Source organism: Neopsephotus bourkii, unplaced genomic scaffold, assembly GCF_033783945.1.
Source record: "Neopsephotus bourkii isolate Nb327-2 ecotype Australia unplaced genomic scaffold, CSIRO-AGI_Nbou_v1 NB_1067, whole genome shotgun sequence".
NCBI classification, from domain to species: Eukaryota; Metazoa; Chordata; class Aves; order Psittaciformes; family Psittacidae; genus Neopsephotus; species Neopsephotus bourkii.
This window is the reverse complement of record NW_026901555.1, coordinates 172,145-189,228: the sequence shown is the minus strand read 5'-3', so window position 1 is coordinate 189,228 and position 17,084 is coordinate 172,145. Positions and strand designations below refer to the sequence as shown.

Below are 17,084 nucleotides of genomic sequence, written 5' to 3'. Positions count from 1 at the left end.
ATCAACTGGAACTGGGACGAACCGGGAGCCACTGCCCCGCACCGCCAGGGGGCGCCGAAGCTCCGCGCCGCACCCAATCCAGCGCCACCGCTGCCCTCCAGGCTGCTCAACCGAGCGCCGAGCGTCCCCCTCCCCGCTCAGCCTGAGCAGCCGATGGCCGATGCGGTCCCGGTGTGGTGGAAGATGGCTGTGTCGCGGGGGTTGCGGTGCTGCCAGCGAGCCTTCGCCTGGCTGCCCGTCCTCATCATCGCCCTCGTCGTGCTCTGGTCCTACTACGCCTATGTCTGCGAGCTGTGCCTGGGTGAGCGCTCGGCAGGACGGGGACGGGGGGGTTGAGTTGCGTGAGGGCGGGACGGGGTCGGGGGCAGCGGGGCCCTGTCCTGCCCCGGGCCGGACGGTGCTGAAGCGGGTCCGGAGCATGACAGGGCCCCGGTGCCCCTGACCTGTGGTCAGGGCGAGTGTCCGGAGGTGGGAGCAGTTTCCGTGCTAAGATACAGCAAGGCCAGGTTGGACAGGGCTTGGAGCAGTCTGGTTTAGTGGAAGGTGTCCCTGCCTGTAGTAGGAGGCTGGAACTGGGGGAGCTTTAAGGTGCCTTCCAACCCAAACCAGTCTGGGATTCTATTATACGTGACACTGGTTGGGTGGTAATGGAGTGGGTGGGAGGAAACACACTGGTACAGGTCAAGGCCATTGTGGGATTACTTAGTGGGATTTCTATAGTGTGCTGCCTTGGCTTTGCATAGGATTTGTATCCTAGCAGGCCTGACAGGTCTGTGGGTTCCTTAGTCATGAGTCCATGTATTGTGTGTTCTCATGTCAGCCAGGGGAAGTGACGTCCGTGAAGACTGGGAGGCTTATACCACAGTGACCGGCCCTGTTGTTGCCATGTGATGTGATTTTTGGTTTAATCAGTAACAAAAATCAGAGCTGAAGTCACTTTGGCGTATTTGGAAAAGGAAATAAAGAGGTTATGCTAAATCACAATCATGAGTCAAAGAACCTCGTCCAGCAACGTGAAAACCACTGAACTTTAGAAAGGAAGATTTTGGTACAGGCTAGCAATTGCATAGTTGAACAATTTAACTATATAGCAAGTACAAACTTTCTTGTGTTTGTCATATTCCGGCTTAGTGTGTGTGCAGAAACCTGTTACTAGGAGAAAGGGTTGCAAGGTCTGGTGGAGGTGAAGAGGAAAGCTGGTAGCTTGGACTTTCACGTTGGTGAGGAGGAGCATGGTGCTCTTCCTCCTCAGGACAAGGTAAGCCAGATACAGGAAGAGTTCTCCAGGCGGTTTGAGAGGTTTCTATGAAAGAGCTGGTCTCTGGTGCTGCACAGCGAGTTTAAATCAGACTGTTAGGGTTGCCAGTGCAGTGAGACCTGTTGTTTCCTAATGGGGACTAAAATGCAATGCGTCTTCTTTGATCTGTTTTAATTGGCAGCTAGGCAAACCTCCCAAATATTTCATGACATTTTATTCCATCTTTGATGTTGTGAGCTGTGTTATGGGATCACAGAATGGTTTGGGTTGAAAGGGCCCTTAAACATCATCTAGGCTTTTAGTCTCAATTTAAAATCCCTGTTCCTTGCCCATTTCCCCGGGAGATGGTGCTGAGCTCTGGCTGTTGGCCCCAGGGCTGCTCACCTCACACGTGGGGCTAATCTGCATTAATTAGCCTTAACTAGCCTTAGTGGCTCTCACTGGCTGCACCTGTGGGCACCCCCCACACCCCTCCCATGCTCCCCAGTACCAGAGCTGCAGCAGGTTGTTCTGCAGCTCACATTGGTTTCCTGGCTTGACTTTGGACTTGAGGTCTCATTTCCATGAACTTGGGTGATTTCTTCCAGTAACTGACATGGAATGATAACTCCAAGGTGCACGTAGCTGTCAATCAGAACATGTGACAGAAAAACAGGGTATTTTCCTGAGCTGCTGCCAGTCTTTTGTGCTCTGTTTGCAGTGCTGTGCGAGTGCAGTGACGTTTAACACCTGCTAACTCCAAGTCTCAGTGTAGCTATCAGAGAAGACTCAGCTGTGTGGTTTGGGCCTGTGTTGTTCTGTAAGTGCTGCTTGAGCTGGCAGGAGCTCATCTCCCTGCCTGGAATCACAGCTCAGAATCACTCCCTTGCCCACACCCGTCTGTTTCTTTGCCCCATCTTTCTCTCTCGTGCATTTTCTTTGCGTCTGGAGGAGGTTTTCAGCACAGAAGTGAAATGACGAAGTTATTTTAGGCTTTGAACAGTAGCTCTTGGCATATGCAGTTACTTGAAAACCATCTCTGAGGACATTCTCTCTCTTTCACATTTCCAGCATAGGAAGGTTTTTCCTCATGTGTTGGCTTCCTTTGTTACAGGTTTCCATTGTGTTTTGCCAGTTCATTGCACATTCCCATTGCAAGGGTGTAAATAGATTGTGTTTGGATTCTTGATTTTCATCTTCAGTTGTGCAGGCTGCTGAGGACTGAGAGTACTGTGGAGGCGAAGTCCTGGAGATAGTGGGTTTTAAACTCTGAGTGGTACGTTCAGCAAGCAACACTCCAGAGGAGGCTCTAATTTCACATCTGGTTGGTGGTTGCAGCCACAGTGAGAGCCATGACCCAGCGTCCTGCAAGAAAACCTTTTGTATACTCTCTGTTCAGGGGTTTGCTCTTTTCTCATGTAAAATCCTTGGAAAGGCCATGCTGCAAGGGTGAGGTGTACTTCAGGAGGGGACCAAGCAGTGTTTGTGAAGAGTTGTTGTACTCTTCGTAGTTCTGTTTGCAGCAAACTGAAGGAAATCTAAATGCTTCCTAACATCCTCCATCTGACGTTGAGCACACAGACATGGCAAATATTTGGTCTCTCTTTTCACATACATTGCTGTGTATCAGAGAGCTCGCAGAGCAGAATGGTTTGTTAGCAGTTCAAAGAAAAGCTAGTTTCATTAGCAAGAACAGGGCCGCTTGGGTCCTGCTCTGATTTACATTTTCCAAGTTTGTTGTTCAAGTAAGGTGATAGAGTCTTGAAGAGTAAAGTCTCCTCCCAGGCACTGGCTGTGCAGCCTAACAGAGCTGCTGGCGGGGTCACCACTGCTGTGTGCAGTCTCACATATCTTCTAAGTCTTATTTTTGTCAGATTACTCTGCCTCTGGTTCAGTTACAATCATTAGATTCGATGCTTGATATAAGGGGCTCCCATCCTGAGAACAGTCTTTGTCTTCCAAGCAGTATTCTGTCAAGAAACCACAGAACTGCTCCATTTTCAGTTCAGGATGTCTTTTCCTTGTCAGTTAAACTCGGATGATGGCTTTTAGAATAAGGGATGGCTTTTAAAATAATCAGTAGCACCAAACACTGAGCAATGTATCCTTTGGGGCTGCTCTAAGTGGTGCTGTTAGGAGGGACTGTTCCTATGATTATGGTACGGTTGGGAGGGGTTGTAAAAACTCCATTAGTAGGAAGTGTAAAACTAATGGAGTCATTAGAGTGTATCCTTTGTTGCTGACTAAGAGCATTTGTAATTTATGCTGATGCAGACATGCATCAGGGCACTGCTGCTGTGGACGATCAAGCTACAAGTATGTGCTTGTAAGTGCATGCACACAGTTGCTAGAGTAATGGTGCCACAGTGGATTGTCTTTGTCTTATTTCCAGTGTACAAACATAAGAAAAATCTATTCTGTAACAAGGGAAAATACATCATAAGCAGCAGTTATGGAACATCTTGTGGGTGTCATTTGCATGGGCAGAGGAATTGTAACAGATGCTTTCGATTTGGTGCAAAACTTTGGGCTCTCTTTTTGTCTGTTGAATTTGAAGGCCTTTTCCCCAAAATGGCTGTATTTCAGATAGAAATGTTATTTATTTGTCACAGACTTTTCTGGAATCCTCTTTGCTCCGTTTACACGTGTTTCTTTTCTCTTACAGTGACTCTGAGCAACCCAGTAGAAAAAGGTATGTGCATTAGTTTACTGCTGACGTTCAGTGCCTGTCTAAAAAGATTCACAAATGTTCCAGGTAAAATAGCAAAAGCACTTTCTGTCGTGTTTTTTTTTTATACCTACATACCCTTTCAGTGCTTCCTTGCTGTAATTTCACACGAAGCACACAGCATGCACTGTTAGACATGCTGTAACTTCTGGGTGTATTTGAAATGCCCCAGTTTACTCTCGGTATAAGAGAAGAACTTGAAAAGGCCCTGATCCCTTTTTCAGGAGAAGCTGTGTATGTCTGTGTACACCCATGCACCACCAGCAATGCCACGTTGCTGCATCAAGTAAATTCTCTTTCCACTATAGAGCTGTCCTAATAGTTGAAACTGCTGCAGAGGAGCTGTAGGAAGCATGCTATTAATGATTGCTCAGCAGAAGGAAGTTATTAGCTGCCTAATCTATCAGTGCATCTCCAGGTCAGCTTCCTCTAACATGCTGCTGTGTTGCTTTATCAGCAAAATTAAACCTTTTGCAAGATTTATCTCCTAGCATATTGATTTAGAAATGACTGAGCTCCACCTACATGTGGGATAGGGATAGCATCTCAAACTTGAGAGCACACTAATGAGCTACCATTGAATTGCAAGTCGTTCACACAACCCATTGCATTTCTTGAGGCTTATCAGATCATCATCCGTCTCTCTGGAAGGTCTCAAAGCTGTGTTTGGCCTTTTCACCAGTTACATTTTCACACAGCACTTGCCTGAGGAGTTGCTTGGATTTTAGACTTCTCTTCCCACTAGTAGTAGTTACTTTAATCTTCATTTCTAGAATTTGAAACTTAAATGGAATGGGGGGGGGTGGGGGGGGATACTGTATTGTTGTTGCCATTAAATGGTGTGTTTGAATAAAACTGTGGTAGCTGTTTGATAATGCCTTAGTGAGTTGAGTATTAAAGAGAGATTAATCACATGGTCTGTGTAGCTGTAGGTTTGCTGTCCTTTGGCTTTCTAAACTTCAGTATGCCTGCTTATGGCCAAAGGCTTTGAAGTAAAGTTTGCACTTTGAAATGAGATGACTCTGATGCACGCTGGATTTCATGTGATAATCTTGTGTCTGGTGGATTACGGTTCTTCATCAGTAATCACAAGACCCGTTTGGCTCAATTTGAGGGTTGTTTTTCTGATTTGTTTTATGGCATCGACTGTGGTAAATCTAAAAGATGTTTAAGAAGAGATGTGATTATTTTTCTGGTGATGTAAAGCTGTCCTGGAGCGTTTCTCAGCTCTCAAGTAGTGAAGAATGCACTGCACTAGTGGACAATACCCTAATAATATGGTTCTGTGCTTGTAGGTGCATTTAGTAGCAACTGAACCCCAAATTTAGAGATGCTGGAGTATTGCAATATTAACCTGTATGATGCTCAGCAGCAGCCTGTTCTGCTTTGCTTGTGCCTAGGATATGGGGAGAGGCAGGAATTCTGTCTTTCCCAGTGAAGTCTCTTACAGCTGTATTCTTACCCATGGAATCAGGTCAGGTGGAGAAGGGGGGAGGCTTGTGAGATAGGTGACCCCTAACTGCAGCCACAGAGCTCTGAAATGCAGCTGGCCTCATTGCCACAGGATTTAGCTCTGTTCTAATACTGGTCAGTGCTGTAGAACTTATATATTTTTTGGTCATTGTTATGAAAGATTGGAATGATGCCCATCATGAATGAAACTTTTGCTTAAGAAATCATTGTTCTGTTTTTGTTTGTTGTTTGTTTTGTTTTTTGTTTCTTTTTAGTGGCCTATCTTATAATATTCCATATTCTCTTTGTGCTCTTTGTGTGGACATACTGGAAGTCTATTTTTACTCTCCCGGTGCAGCCAGGTAAAAAGGTAAGAGCCCAAGCACTTGTCAGAGTGAATGAGTTGTTCTAGTTGATCTGGTTGGATTTCCTAAAGAGAAGGAAAGTGACCTGGAGTTGTCCATAAAACTGAGTAACTTACTGTTCTGAGAATCCTGTAATGCCCCAAAGAGCATGATTTAAATCAGGGACAGTGTTGGCTTCTAAAGCTGCCTTTCCAGGTGTTTCAGGAGCTGGTAGGAGTTTTCATGTTGAGAATAACAGAACTGATGATGATTAACTTACTTACATATGTATAGTTATTGATCGCTAAGCATTTACCAAGTTGCAAGCCAAATCCTGAGCACCTTCCCTCAGCTGGCCTTACTGCAGCTCCTGAGTAGGAACCTTCAGTTTGGTTGTCACTCTTCATGGTGTTCAGTGTTTAATGATTAATGGTGTAGTGAAGGGTTTGCTGTTGTTTTCTAACACAGGTGGCTTATTTTAGGACAAGGGTATGAGTTAGTGGTTTGAGCACAAGCAGACATTTGTTTCAGTTCTTTTTCTATTGAACAGTTACTTTTTCATGTTCAGATTGGTGGATTTTTTTGCATTTAGTTTTATGTCCCTCTAGAATACTGATAGAACACTGTTGGAGCAATGGAGCGAGGCTGGTGTTTGGCACTCCAGATGTACTTGCCTGTAATCACATCTTAATTACAAGAATGTAAATGTAGAGAAAACAACTAATCCCAGTTCTAGAAATGCAGAATTATGGCTGGAGACAGGTGCTTGCTCACAAGGGAAGTGCCTGAAGTGACCTTGTCATGGTTAGTAGTGTTCTTCATGAGAAATAGTAAACTAAGGCAGTGGTAGTAGCACTTCTAGTATGTTGTTTTGTGATGCTTAATTTCCCTTTCCTGTTTCTTACTGATGCATCACATCATATTCTGGCTGTCCAGCACTTACTGTCTCTTCATCTTCTTAAAAACCTTTTCACATGAGATTAATCTCATTAGAAGGAGTGGGAGGGAAAACATTGCCAAATCTGCCTGTTTGAAATCCTCTCTCTGCTACCCATGGGTAACTGCTCCTCTCATCCCTTCTTCCAGTACCACATGTCCTATGCTGACCAAGAGCGTTATGAGAATGAAGAAAGGCCGGAGGTGCAGAGGCAGATTCTGGCTGAAATAGCGAGGAAGCTGCCGGTGTACACGAGGACAGGGAGCGGAGGTGAGCGGAGCAGCGGCTCTGTTCTCTGATCACGCACGCTGCCGTGGCCTGTGCTGGCAGTGCAGATGACACTGCTGACACACAGGGTGTTCCTGACACAACTGCGTATGCTGAGTAACTCTGGTGTGAATAGTTGTAAAGCCTTTTCTCTCAGGTTTTATGTTTGGGGAAACAAAAAAGCCCTGAATGCTGTTGTTCATCTGCAGTGGAGCACCAAGTGCTGCCTTTGAGAATCAATGTGTTCCCCTTTGTATTTACCATTCAAACGCCTACATGTGTTGTCTGCCTTTAGTAACACAATGACTGAATTGGCAGTTGTTTTTCCTTGCAGTGGAGTCCAGGTAAGGGCTGCAGGACAGAATTCTGTGGGCAGATTTCTGGGTCCTGTTTGGTGATTAAACGCACACTGTGCTCCTTTCAAAGCTTAACAGAAACCTGTGGTCCTCTTGGAGGTGCTGCCCAGTTTGTTTCTGTTGCCAAGCCAAAGAATTTTTAAGTCAAGAACGGCTGTACAGGCAATTACCCAAATGGAATGTAGTAAAGTCTTAGTACACGTGGAAGCCAGAGAGAAGTGTACAGTTCTGCTTTATCACTTTGAACCTGTTGTATGCTTTGCAGTGAGGATTGTTCTTCACATTTGCAGGCCTCCAGAAGAATTACGAGCTTTGCTTCTCTGATTGCAACCTGGCAGCACAGATCATCTGTAAATGCACTGATCTTTTGAAATGATAGAGGAAAGAATATGAATCATTAGGAAATGAGGGGAATATTAACTAATGTGGGAAAAGAACAGCTCTGTTACTTGGTATTAATATGTTTCTAATTTCAGGTATTCGGTTCTGTGACCGGTGCCAGCTGATAAAGCCTGATCGTTGTCACCACTGTACTGTTTGTGCCATGTGAGTTACTGGGTGGTTTGTCACTGAAGTGAATAGTCAACACTAAGTTATGTGAATGGGCTGGGCCTCTACATATACAAGTACCCTTGTACCTCTGGGCCAGCTGCAGTCTGCAGGGCAGTGACAGTGTGTGACAGCACGAGCAATGACATTTCTCTCTGTGGCCCTGAAGTGTTTGCAGTTCCCACACCTTGCGAGTGCATCAGTGATAAATTGCTAGAAAGCAATGCCAGTAAATGAAAATCCACTGATTAATGTGGGCAGGTTAAAATAAAGTATGATCTGACTTTTTTTAGTATATATATTTAATTTGTTTTAATATTCCAGACCTTTACCTGTGGTGTCTTCTGAAGGTTATAGGCCTTACACAGCAGAAATCATTTTCATGTTGTATTATCTTGCAGAGTACCAAGGACATTGGTTGATCTTGAAAAAGTAATAAATATTCCATCTTAAAATGATATGTACCTTAAAAAATGCCCAGAGGCTGCATCACCCTGAGTTTGTGTCATGTAGGAATCTCAAGAACCTGAGGCTTTCACTGTTGATCTGCAGTTGGCACTAAAGTACCACACAAAAACCTTCAATTTTTCTTTTTTCTCCCTTTGCAGATGTGTGCTAAAAATGGATCATCACTGCCCATGGTATGTCCTGGATACTGGCTTGTAGTTCGCTGAAAAGAGAGGCTGTTTTAATGTCTTTCTTCCAGAGAATAGTGCCTTTGTGCCTCTTTCACTTCAGACCATGCACCTCTTGATGTTGGGAAAGTTGGAAAATAGCAACACTCTGAAATAGCCTCAAAGTGTTTGATATTTCGAAAGCCAAATCATTCATGGTTGTTCCATGTCTGTACAAACACTGTTATGGTGACAGAATTTAAAACCCAACCGCTAATCCGCTCGTTGACTGTTATTCCCATTTTAAAGGGACTTCAGTATAGCTTTTGACTTTGGGTCTGTAACGGTTTCAGCGTGCAGTCGGTGGTTGCTTTCAGCAGTACCGTTTGCTGCCTGCACCCATGCGTGTTCAGAGACAGCGTGTGTAGAACAGTGCACGGGTGAATGAAGCTTTATACTTAGGAGAATCCCTGCCGCTAGATTTCTTAAACCTCTTCTTTTCTTTGAGAAGGAAGATTTCAGAAATCAGAAGCAGCACAAACCAGTCCCCCCCTGAACCTCCCCGATCATCCTGAATTGCAGAGGGTCTTTCAAATCCAGGTTTTGAGACAAACACCTGCTATTCTTACATTCCCTTGTTGGTTTGGGGAGTTGTCCTGTGCATGGAGAAGCAGAAATCAAAGGTAGGGTTGGTTGCTCTGTGTGTGAGCAAACCAGCAGTGGGGAACCCGACTGCTGAGATTTGCAGATGAATGAAGTAACAGAGAAACCCCCAGATCTGATTAACTTTGCAGACAAGAAACAGCCGTGAGTAACTGGAGCTGCCTCTGTGACAGATTTACCGGTGGCACCAACTTCAGAACAGTTCCAAAACACAAACCGTGCTTTTTCCTTGGCACAGCAAGAAGTCTGCAAGCGGGAAGCAAAGACTTCGGTTCTGTTTCCCACTGACCACTAAGGGGAGCTCTTCATTGATGAGATTGTGTTGTGTGAATAAGAGGCTTAAATATCTTCCCCCCCCCCCCCAATTGTAGCCCTCGTTGTGTTACAAGTGTGTGCTATACGTATCCTGATTGCAACTTTGCTCTTGTTCTCTAGGGTGAATAACTGCATTGGATTTTCTAACTACAAATTCTTTCTACTCTTCTTAGCCTACTCTTTGTTGTATTGCTTGTATATTGCTGCCACAGTCTTCAAGTATTTCATTAAGTACTGGACAGTAAGTCACAAAACTTCAATTACTTTTTCGTATCCTGTGCATCTTGTGGGGTTTAGTCGTTCTTGCTGCCTTTTTGGTGTCAGTCTGTGGAGATTATTTTTTCTCTAAGGCATTTTCCTGGGCCTTTTTTTGAGTTTAACTCCCATTGTATGTGTGAAATGCACAAAGTGAGAAGCAAATAAACTTCAGGAGTTTCAGGTTTTAGAGTTAGCTCTAGCCAAGAAGTGACATCCTTTTCCTCTACTTGTATTTGCATGGATGGATCTCGGAGTCTTTGGTATCCAAGCAGAACATCCTGGCACTGATCTGTGCATATTCCCTGAATAATATCAAAACACCTTGTTCTTTTCCTAATCCCTGTGTGACTCCTTTCTCAATTTAAAAGTCGACTGAAATGAAGTACGCTTCTTGTTCTGTTACCCATTGTTGTTCGTACACAAGCAATGCCAACAGGCAGCTCCAGTAAGAGTGTGGCCTTTGGTCTGTAGTTTTTTGTGTCCTCTCTGCTGCTAACTCTGTGTGACTGTGCTTAAGTCACTTTTCTGTACATTAGCTTATTAATATTCTGTTGCTTTACTGGGTAGTCACTCAAAAACTGCACTGCTTTGGCTACAGGAGGGGAAATGAGCCAGATCATTTCTTTGTCTCTTCTGGCTTTCCTCGGTAAGGTGTGACATTTGTGCATACCAGTTTGAGAACTCCAAACAGGACTTTTAGAGGCTCTCTTTCTCTCTAGGAACTGAGACTCCCCAGCTTTGATTTGTTCCTATCACTTGTTGTTTTTCTTTCCAGGGTGAGCTGACTAATGGACGTTCCAAATTTCACGTCCTTTTCCTTCTCTTTGTGGCGGTCATGTTCTTCGTAAGCCTTATGTTTCTGTTTGGCTACCACTGCTGGCTCGTTAGTAGGAACAGGTCCACTCTAGGTAAGGCTCTTGGGTCTTACTTTCTGAAGTAAGCCCCACCAAAAGTCCCATTGGTTTTGAGGGGAGGAAGATTTGAGAACTTGGCCCAATGCTACATAAATTTGTCACTTCAAATGAGGTGGTTTATAGGTGGTGCGATAAAGGCTTCCTTAGAGAAATGACAGCCTTAAATGTAAAAGTCTAATTATAACAAGGTTATGCATTTGTACAACTGCATTTGCTGGGAGGTGACTGGAGCTCATTTTTACCTCTGCTCCCTGGATTAAACACACTGTGGGTTGGTTTGGCCGTTCCATGTTGCAAGACCAAACTCCTCCCTTCAGTGTGAAAGTCTTCGTAGACTTGCCAAATGAAGAAGTGTTATTGTCAAACTTTGTATCTTTGTCATGCTAGTTCATAACCTGTTAGACCATGGCTACAGCATGCACAATCCTGTTTCACAGTGTTTGCCACTGAGTTTTGTTGTTTTCACTGATAACTGTGTCTGTGTGCAGAGGCTTTCTCAGCTCCTGTGTTTCAAAACGGCCCAGATAAAAATGGGTTCAATCTTGGCTTTGTAAAGAACCTGCAGCAAGTGTTTGGAGAAGAAAAGAAGCTCTGGTTGCTACCAATTGCCTCTAGGTAAGTAATGATCAAGTCAGTGCTGAGTTCTAAATGTTCACTGATGCCTGTTTTCCACTTTTAAGTATAGTTAAAGGGAAAGGATCAGCACAAAACCCTTTCTGTTCATGAGAGGCAGCACTCAGGTACTTTCAGAAGCACATTATAGTGTGCATAGTCATCACAGGAGGAACACTTAAAGCATCAGAGGAAAAAGGCCCTTCGCTTCATTCAGAGTTCCTCTGTGCTGCTGGGTGTTAGGGAATGCAGTGGGCACACATCAAGCTCCAACAGCTAGGGTTGAACTTTCTTACTTGTTATATGAATTTGAACATGCTCTCAGACCCTTGTTTGATACCCGCATACACGTTTCTATTTGGCAGAGTGCACAGTTTAAGTCAGAGGGAAGTGGCGCTTTTGTCTTTCAGTAACATCTGACTAAGACTGGGGGCATTTTCTGTTGGGTGCCATTCGAACACAGAGTGCAGTTTCTGCCCTCAAGAGTCTATGGTATAATTTGATAAGATTTATACCTTAGAATTTATACCTTAAATTGCTCTTTCCACATAAATGCTTTCCTTAGTTCCCCCCTCACTACTTCTTTTCCTTGTATTTTTTTCCCTGTATCCGAATGACTGGATCAGGTTGGGCACATTTAAGTTCTGCTAAAACTTAATTCCAGGCTATGGGTTTGAACTTTTATTCTCCAGAGAGCCTGAAGGAATGGAGGGCCACAACTCCTCACCAGTAAAACTTGGTATCTGAGCTGCCACAAAATAGAAACCCAGCACTGGTCAAAACTTCATTTTAAGTAAACATGGGAAATAGAGGTGACAGAGAACACTGACTGCAGATAAGATATGTAGACACTGTGATCATCCCTCAGAGCCCCTGGCTGCTTTTCACAGTGTCTTCCTCTGCCTTTTCCATGCAGCCAGGGCGATGGGCATTTTTTCCCCATGAGAGCTTTGTGTGAAGCTCAGAATCCTCTCCTAGCAAATGAAGAGCAGTGGGAAGATGATGGAATGGATGAAGAGCATCATGGTAAGGTACCAGTGAAGGGAGTTGGTTATATCTCGACCTGCAGTGACAAATGCATGCATTACAAGAGCTAATAAAAAACTTGTGCTGGCTTTATCAGCTCTAACTTGACCAAGAAACACTGACTAGAAATGACCCCTCCTTCCTTCCATAGAAGAATTACTGTGCTATGAGCAATTCCAGGTGAACCAGCATGTTTGTACATTAGGTTTGATCAGCTTCTGAAATGTAAAACACACCTTTTATGCCGTGGGGCATATGTCCTGTTAGTAAAAAACCTTTCTGTGTATATCCATTCACTGATGATTTTTGTTAGGTGGAGCCACACTTAGTTTAACGACTCTTTACTGATCATTTCTCTGTGCTTTTACCATTTTATGTAAGGCACAAAATATTGTGGGGAGGCTTTTTGTTCCATTTCTTAGCCAGAGACTGGAAACATTTGGTTCCGCATTCATGGTAATTTGGATACTTTTCAGATTTATTAATACTAATCCTATTTAAAGTCTGAAATGTTCCATTAAAACAGAAGGATCTTGTCTTTGTGGCTTTAAAGCTTATTATGAATAGGTAAAGCCAGTAATGGAGTAATCTCAGTTTATCAACTGCTCTTCAGGTATCTCTGATGAACAGTTGTCTTTATTTGGAATAATGCTTAAAAGCACACTCCCACACTTGGTGGAAAATATGTTCTCAGTGAGGAAACAGATTTACTTACCTCTACTTCGATTTCTGTTCTGTAGATTCTCATGAAGCTTCCTCCCTTGCCATAGAAAGGGAGACATAGCAGTCTGAACATGCAGCGTATAAGGCTTGTCCAGGAAGGTCAGTATTCCTTTCTACATCACCTTTAAACAGCTGCTCTGCAGGGAATGGGCAGCTGATGCTGGGCTTAACTGCAGCATACCAGACAATGCACTGACAGAGCCACTGGGCGCATGCTGAATGCTGCTCACCTCAGTATGGTGTTGCTGCACCAGTATTTCTCCTTATCCCAGAAATACACTAAGAGAACCTGGAAGAAAACAGTGTCTCTCCTGGAGGCCTGTGCTGGCTGTTGACACAGTGAACACAAGAGCCAGCAGCTCTGTTTGCAGGGGAGGATGCAAACCTGGCAGCTGCTCTGGTAAACATGGCAGGAACGACTCTTGCCACTTGGAAATCTGTTCCGTGATTCATGAAGAGTGTGGGAAGTTGCAGATACAGTCTTGAAAGAAACCGAAGCTGTGAACAGCCAACAGTTAGGAATAAATGGCAGTAACTTGTACTGCTACTCTTATAATTAATTTATTTATTTATTCACTGTGGAGAAGCTTTGGTACAGGAACAGATGACACAGTTTGGGAAAGATGCTGCTACCAGAGTGTTCTCTGCTCTGTAATCTGTTCTGGCCTTCCTAAGAGCAGGGTGATGCCCTGCACACATACTGGGCAGTGAGCCACAGGCTGTGTCCACCTCACTCTCCAGGAAGTGTTTTCCCACTGGAGTGTTACTGAAGTTTCAGTCCCAGTGGAGGTTCAGGGAGATGGAACAGTCAGGGAATCTTCCCCTCTCCTTCCCAGGGCTGTTGAATAACTGCACTGTGTGGCAGTGTGCTGTACTCTACTGCCCAGCCCGGCACACCAAGAGGGCAGCCCCAGAGTTTTCCTGATGGGCTTCTTGCATATTGTAGGTATGAGTCCATTTTCTTCCACTAACAGAAAAAAACCCAAAGTATTTTTAATGTAGGTAGTGGGGACTGAATGGTGCCATTCTATGGAGGGACAGTTTCCCTGTCATTCCACATGGCATGGAAATGTCCCAGTATAGAGGAGACATCTCCCAGTGCCCATCAGGTCAGCGCTTACAGCTGCACATTTTCTGTATGTATATTCCAGCTTCCCTCTCAGGAGTCAGCATCCCTTCTCTTGGCCAGGACTTCAGTTCTGAGGGGCAGAAAACAAGTGGATCTTCAGGATGAGAAAACATCATGGAGCATCGTCTGATTGGAATCTGCATTCCAGAGTGCTTCTCCAGGAATCCTGCCATCCAGATGTCTCAAGGCTTTCCAAGTTTTAAGTTACAGAGTGAACAGAACAGTTTTATAGAGTGACTGTGGCCAGTCAGCTTTGGCCCACTCTTTTTTTATAAATAGGCTATATTTTTTATTCACAATAGGTGTACAAATACTGACCTGAGCGCAGTTCAAAGGCCTTTCCGTTTTGCAGACATCAGGGACTCGAGTTCTTGAGGTTCTTTGAAGCCATAATATTCTTGGGGATGGTGTTTATTGTGAGACTGATTCTCCAGCCTGCTCTGACAAGTGGCATTTTCTGACACGTTTAAAGTTCTGACTCAGTTCAACGCCGTGAGAGACAGACCCACTGAAATTTGGCACGAAACTGACAGTTGGATCTAAGGGTGTTGAAAGACAAAGTGCTGAACATGCATTATACATGTGCAGCTGTGCATGAAAATAGAACACGTTGCCAGAATCGAGATTCAAGAATACTGTGGCCGTAGGAGGGTGTAACTGTCTTAGAGTTCGAGTTCTGGCATCCTTTACGCCCAGTCCTGCTTGCAGGCACCTAAAATGCAAAAGGGGACTGTGGACAGTAGAGTCGGTGTTAATTCCTAGGGCTGCAGTACCAGCTCATCCCTGGACCAGTGTCTGATGGACAATTGTGTGTTTGTGGAGTCAGGGGAAGGTGTCAATTCTAAACGTGTGAGTTAGAAATGCACTGAGAGCTTCGCCCCAGCAGCAGTTTGGAGTTTACGCCTCACGAGGGTGGTTTCAGTCCCGTAATGCTGAGGAGCCAATGGGTACATTGAACGTTTTCCAGCTTCTCCCTCCGTACATGAGCTGGTTGGTGGTTTGAAGGGGTTCCAGCACTGAGGTGGTTGGGTTTTTTCCTTCCTTTGGTTCCATTTGCAGTCAGGGATGTACCACTGCGTTTAGTCTGTGGACTGGAACTGAGGATTTGCTGCAGGATTACCCACGTTTTTCTACACCTGGGTTTTTTTTATCTGCATGATTCAGAGCTGGCAGCTCCATCATTCCTGTGAATTAGGTGCATGCTTAAAGTATCAGTAGACTGCCTTTAGGATCATTTTTTCCCATTTTCTATCTCGATTTTGTGTTTGTTTATCAGCTCATTGTGTTGACAGTGACTGCAGCAGCAGTTGTGCATGTCAGGAGAAATTACCTGATAAGTATCTGTTTGGTGAGAAAGGCACTGAGCCCTTTTCCTGTTTGCTGCTGCTACTGGGGGAAATGTGTTTATGAGGCAGGAGAGTCTTGCAGGTTTTCTGTCCGTAGGAGTGGATGTTTAACTACCTGGTGTAAACCATGCCCGGCACCACAGGCATGTTGCACATTAGCCTCTGGAGTTGGGTATAGGGCAGGCAGTGACCTCAGTACAACATCAGTTCAGGACAGGCTCACCCAGGCTGAGTAGGTGATGCTGGCTTCTCAGAGCCACAGGGAGCAGTCTGGATGTTCCTGTTTAAGCCCCTCTAACCACATGTAATGAATGTTTCTGTCAAATGGCTGTTGAGTGCTGAAACTGCTTTTCCTGTCAGTCTAAACCTGCATTTCTAATGTTGATCTTGTGGAGGACCCTAAGCTGTGTTTGATGAAAGATGCAGTAGAATTAATCACCTCCTTGCTAGCAAAACATGTTCTGGAGGGGGCTGGTGAGAGGAGGATGGCAGCTAAACACAATAGGAAATGTGTAGGAATTTAGCACCCACAGAGGTGCCATTTGTGCCTTTTAAAACTCACAGTTCCTCGTATACAGAAACAGGAAGATGATCTGGTGACCTCCCATTTCATTCTGTCAGCTGAAGGGTGGTTTTAAGGTAGGAGTATGAGCTGTGTCTGAAGCCATGTGGATTCTCTGAGCAGGTTCTTGTGCCCTGGCTGGATTTGGTTCTGGTCACAGCCGTGTCATTGTTCCAGTGCTGTGTCTCTGCCAGGCAGCAGCAGCACGAGAGCTGCCTACAAGATGCACAGGCAGCATCCCTGCCTGCTGCCTGCAGCACTGCTCAGCAGGTAGTAGAGGATCCGTTTTTGTCTTACTGTTAAAACAGATGTCTTTATGGTAACACAGCTCTCCGGCTCAGAGTTAGAAACAGCTTTAAAGGTTTCTGAGTGACTTAGGAACGTTACTTGCAATTAGTTATGGCTGATTCTCCCCTTTCCTTAACAGCCAGCGAGTCCTGTCCAGGGAATGAGGAGGTCCATAAGCTGCACTGCGCTCCTGTTCTGCGTTGTCTCTTGCTGGGTTGGTACAGTGTGGTTTTGGAGTAGAATATCCTTATATTCCATTACAGAGGAAGCAGTCCTGTGTGGTTTTAGTGGGCTGTACCTAGTGCAGGTAGCCATGAGAACCAGGAAGCTTCCCAGCAGCACTGCAGGGATGAATGTTTACTTCCTGGAGCAAACCAGCAGACTAGACTGGCTGTAGTTGTTAGCTCCGTGTGCTGATGTGGACTGAAAGCACAACCTAGTGGTAGTTACCAAACCTGCTGCATAAAGTCTGTAACATAATATGAATGTAAGTGTTGGGGGGGGGGGTGTTGTTGAAAAGAATTTACTGTTTCTCCCCCAAAGTCAGAACTAAGGGACAATGTGCTGAGGTGGGCCGTGGGTTCAGGGACCTGCTGCCTCCACACAGTCCTTGTGCCAGCAGAGCACATTCACTGATTGCAGAGCTGGCTCCATCACAGGAGCCTTCCATCAGCAGATGAATGAGGCGCTGCTGACCGTAGTAAGCCACAATGAAGTAACTCAAAGGGTCACATTCTTTGGTGACTTGGTGGTACTAGGTGTTG

At 44.9% G+C, this 17,084-nt stretch overlaps 1 protein-coding gene across 2 annotated transcripts in view; it reads left to right on the top strand.

Annotated features, from left to right (window-relative positions):
* ZDHHC15 (zinc finger DHHC-type palmitoyltransferase 15) overlaps positions 1-13,163 on the top strand; it is a 142,864-nt gene extending 129,701 nt beyond the window's left edge. The window contains exons 1-11 of one of the 2 annotated variants that reach the window (XM_061361871.1): positions 93-301; positions 3,903-3,929; positions 5,693-5,787; positions 6,848-6,968; positions 7,798-7,867; positions 8,479-8,511; positions 9,583-9,703; positions 10,496-10,628; positions 11,123-11,249; positions 12,163-12,272; positions 13,013-13,154. In XM_061361871.1, coding sequence (XP_061217855.1) covers positions 154-301; positions 3,903-3,929; positions 5,693-5,787; positions 6,848-6,968; positions 7,798-7,867; positions 8,479-8,511; positions 9,583-9,703; positions 10,496-10,628; positions 11,123-11,249; positions 12,163-12,272; positions 13,013-13,056 — 1,029 coding nt within the window. In that variant the 5' untranslated portion in view covers positions 93-153 and the 3' untranslated portion in view covers positions 13,057-13,154. Of the gene's footprint in view, positions 1-92; positions 302-3,902; positions 3,930-5,692; positions 5,788-6,847; positions 6,969-7,797; positions 7,868-8,478; positions 8,512-9,582; positions 9,704-10,495; positions 10,629-11,122; positions 11,250-12,162; positions 12,273-13,012 lie in introns of those variants that run through there. The other variant, XM_061361872.1, reaches the window with a different exon arrangement.
* The last annotated feature ends 3,921 nt before the right edge of the window (positions 13,164-17,084 follow it).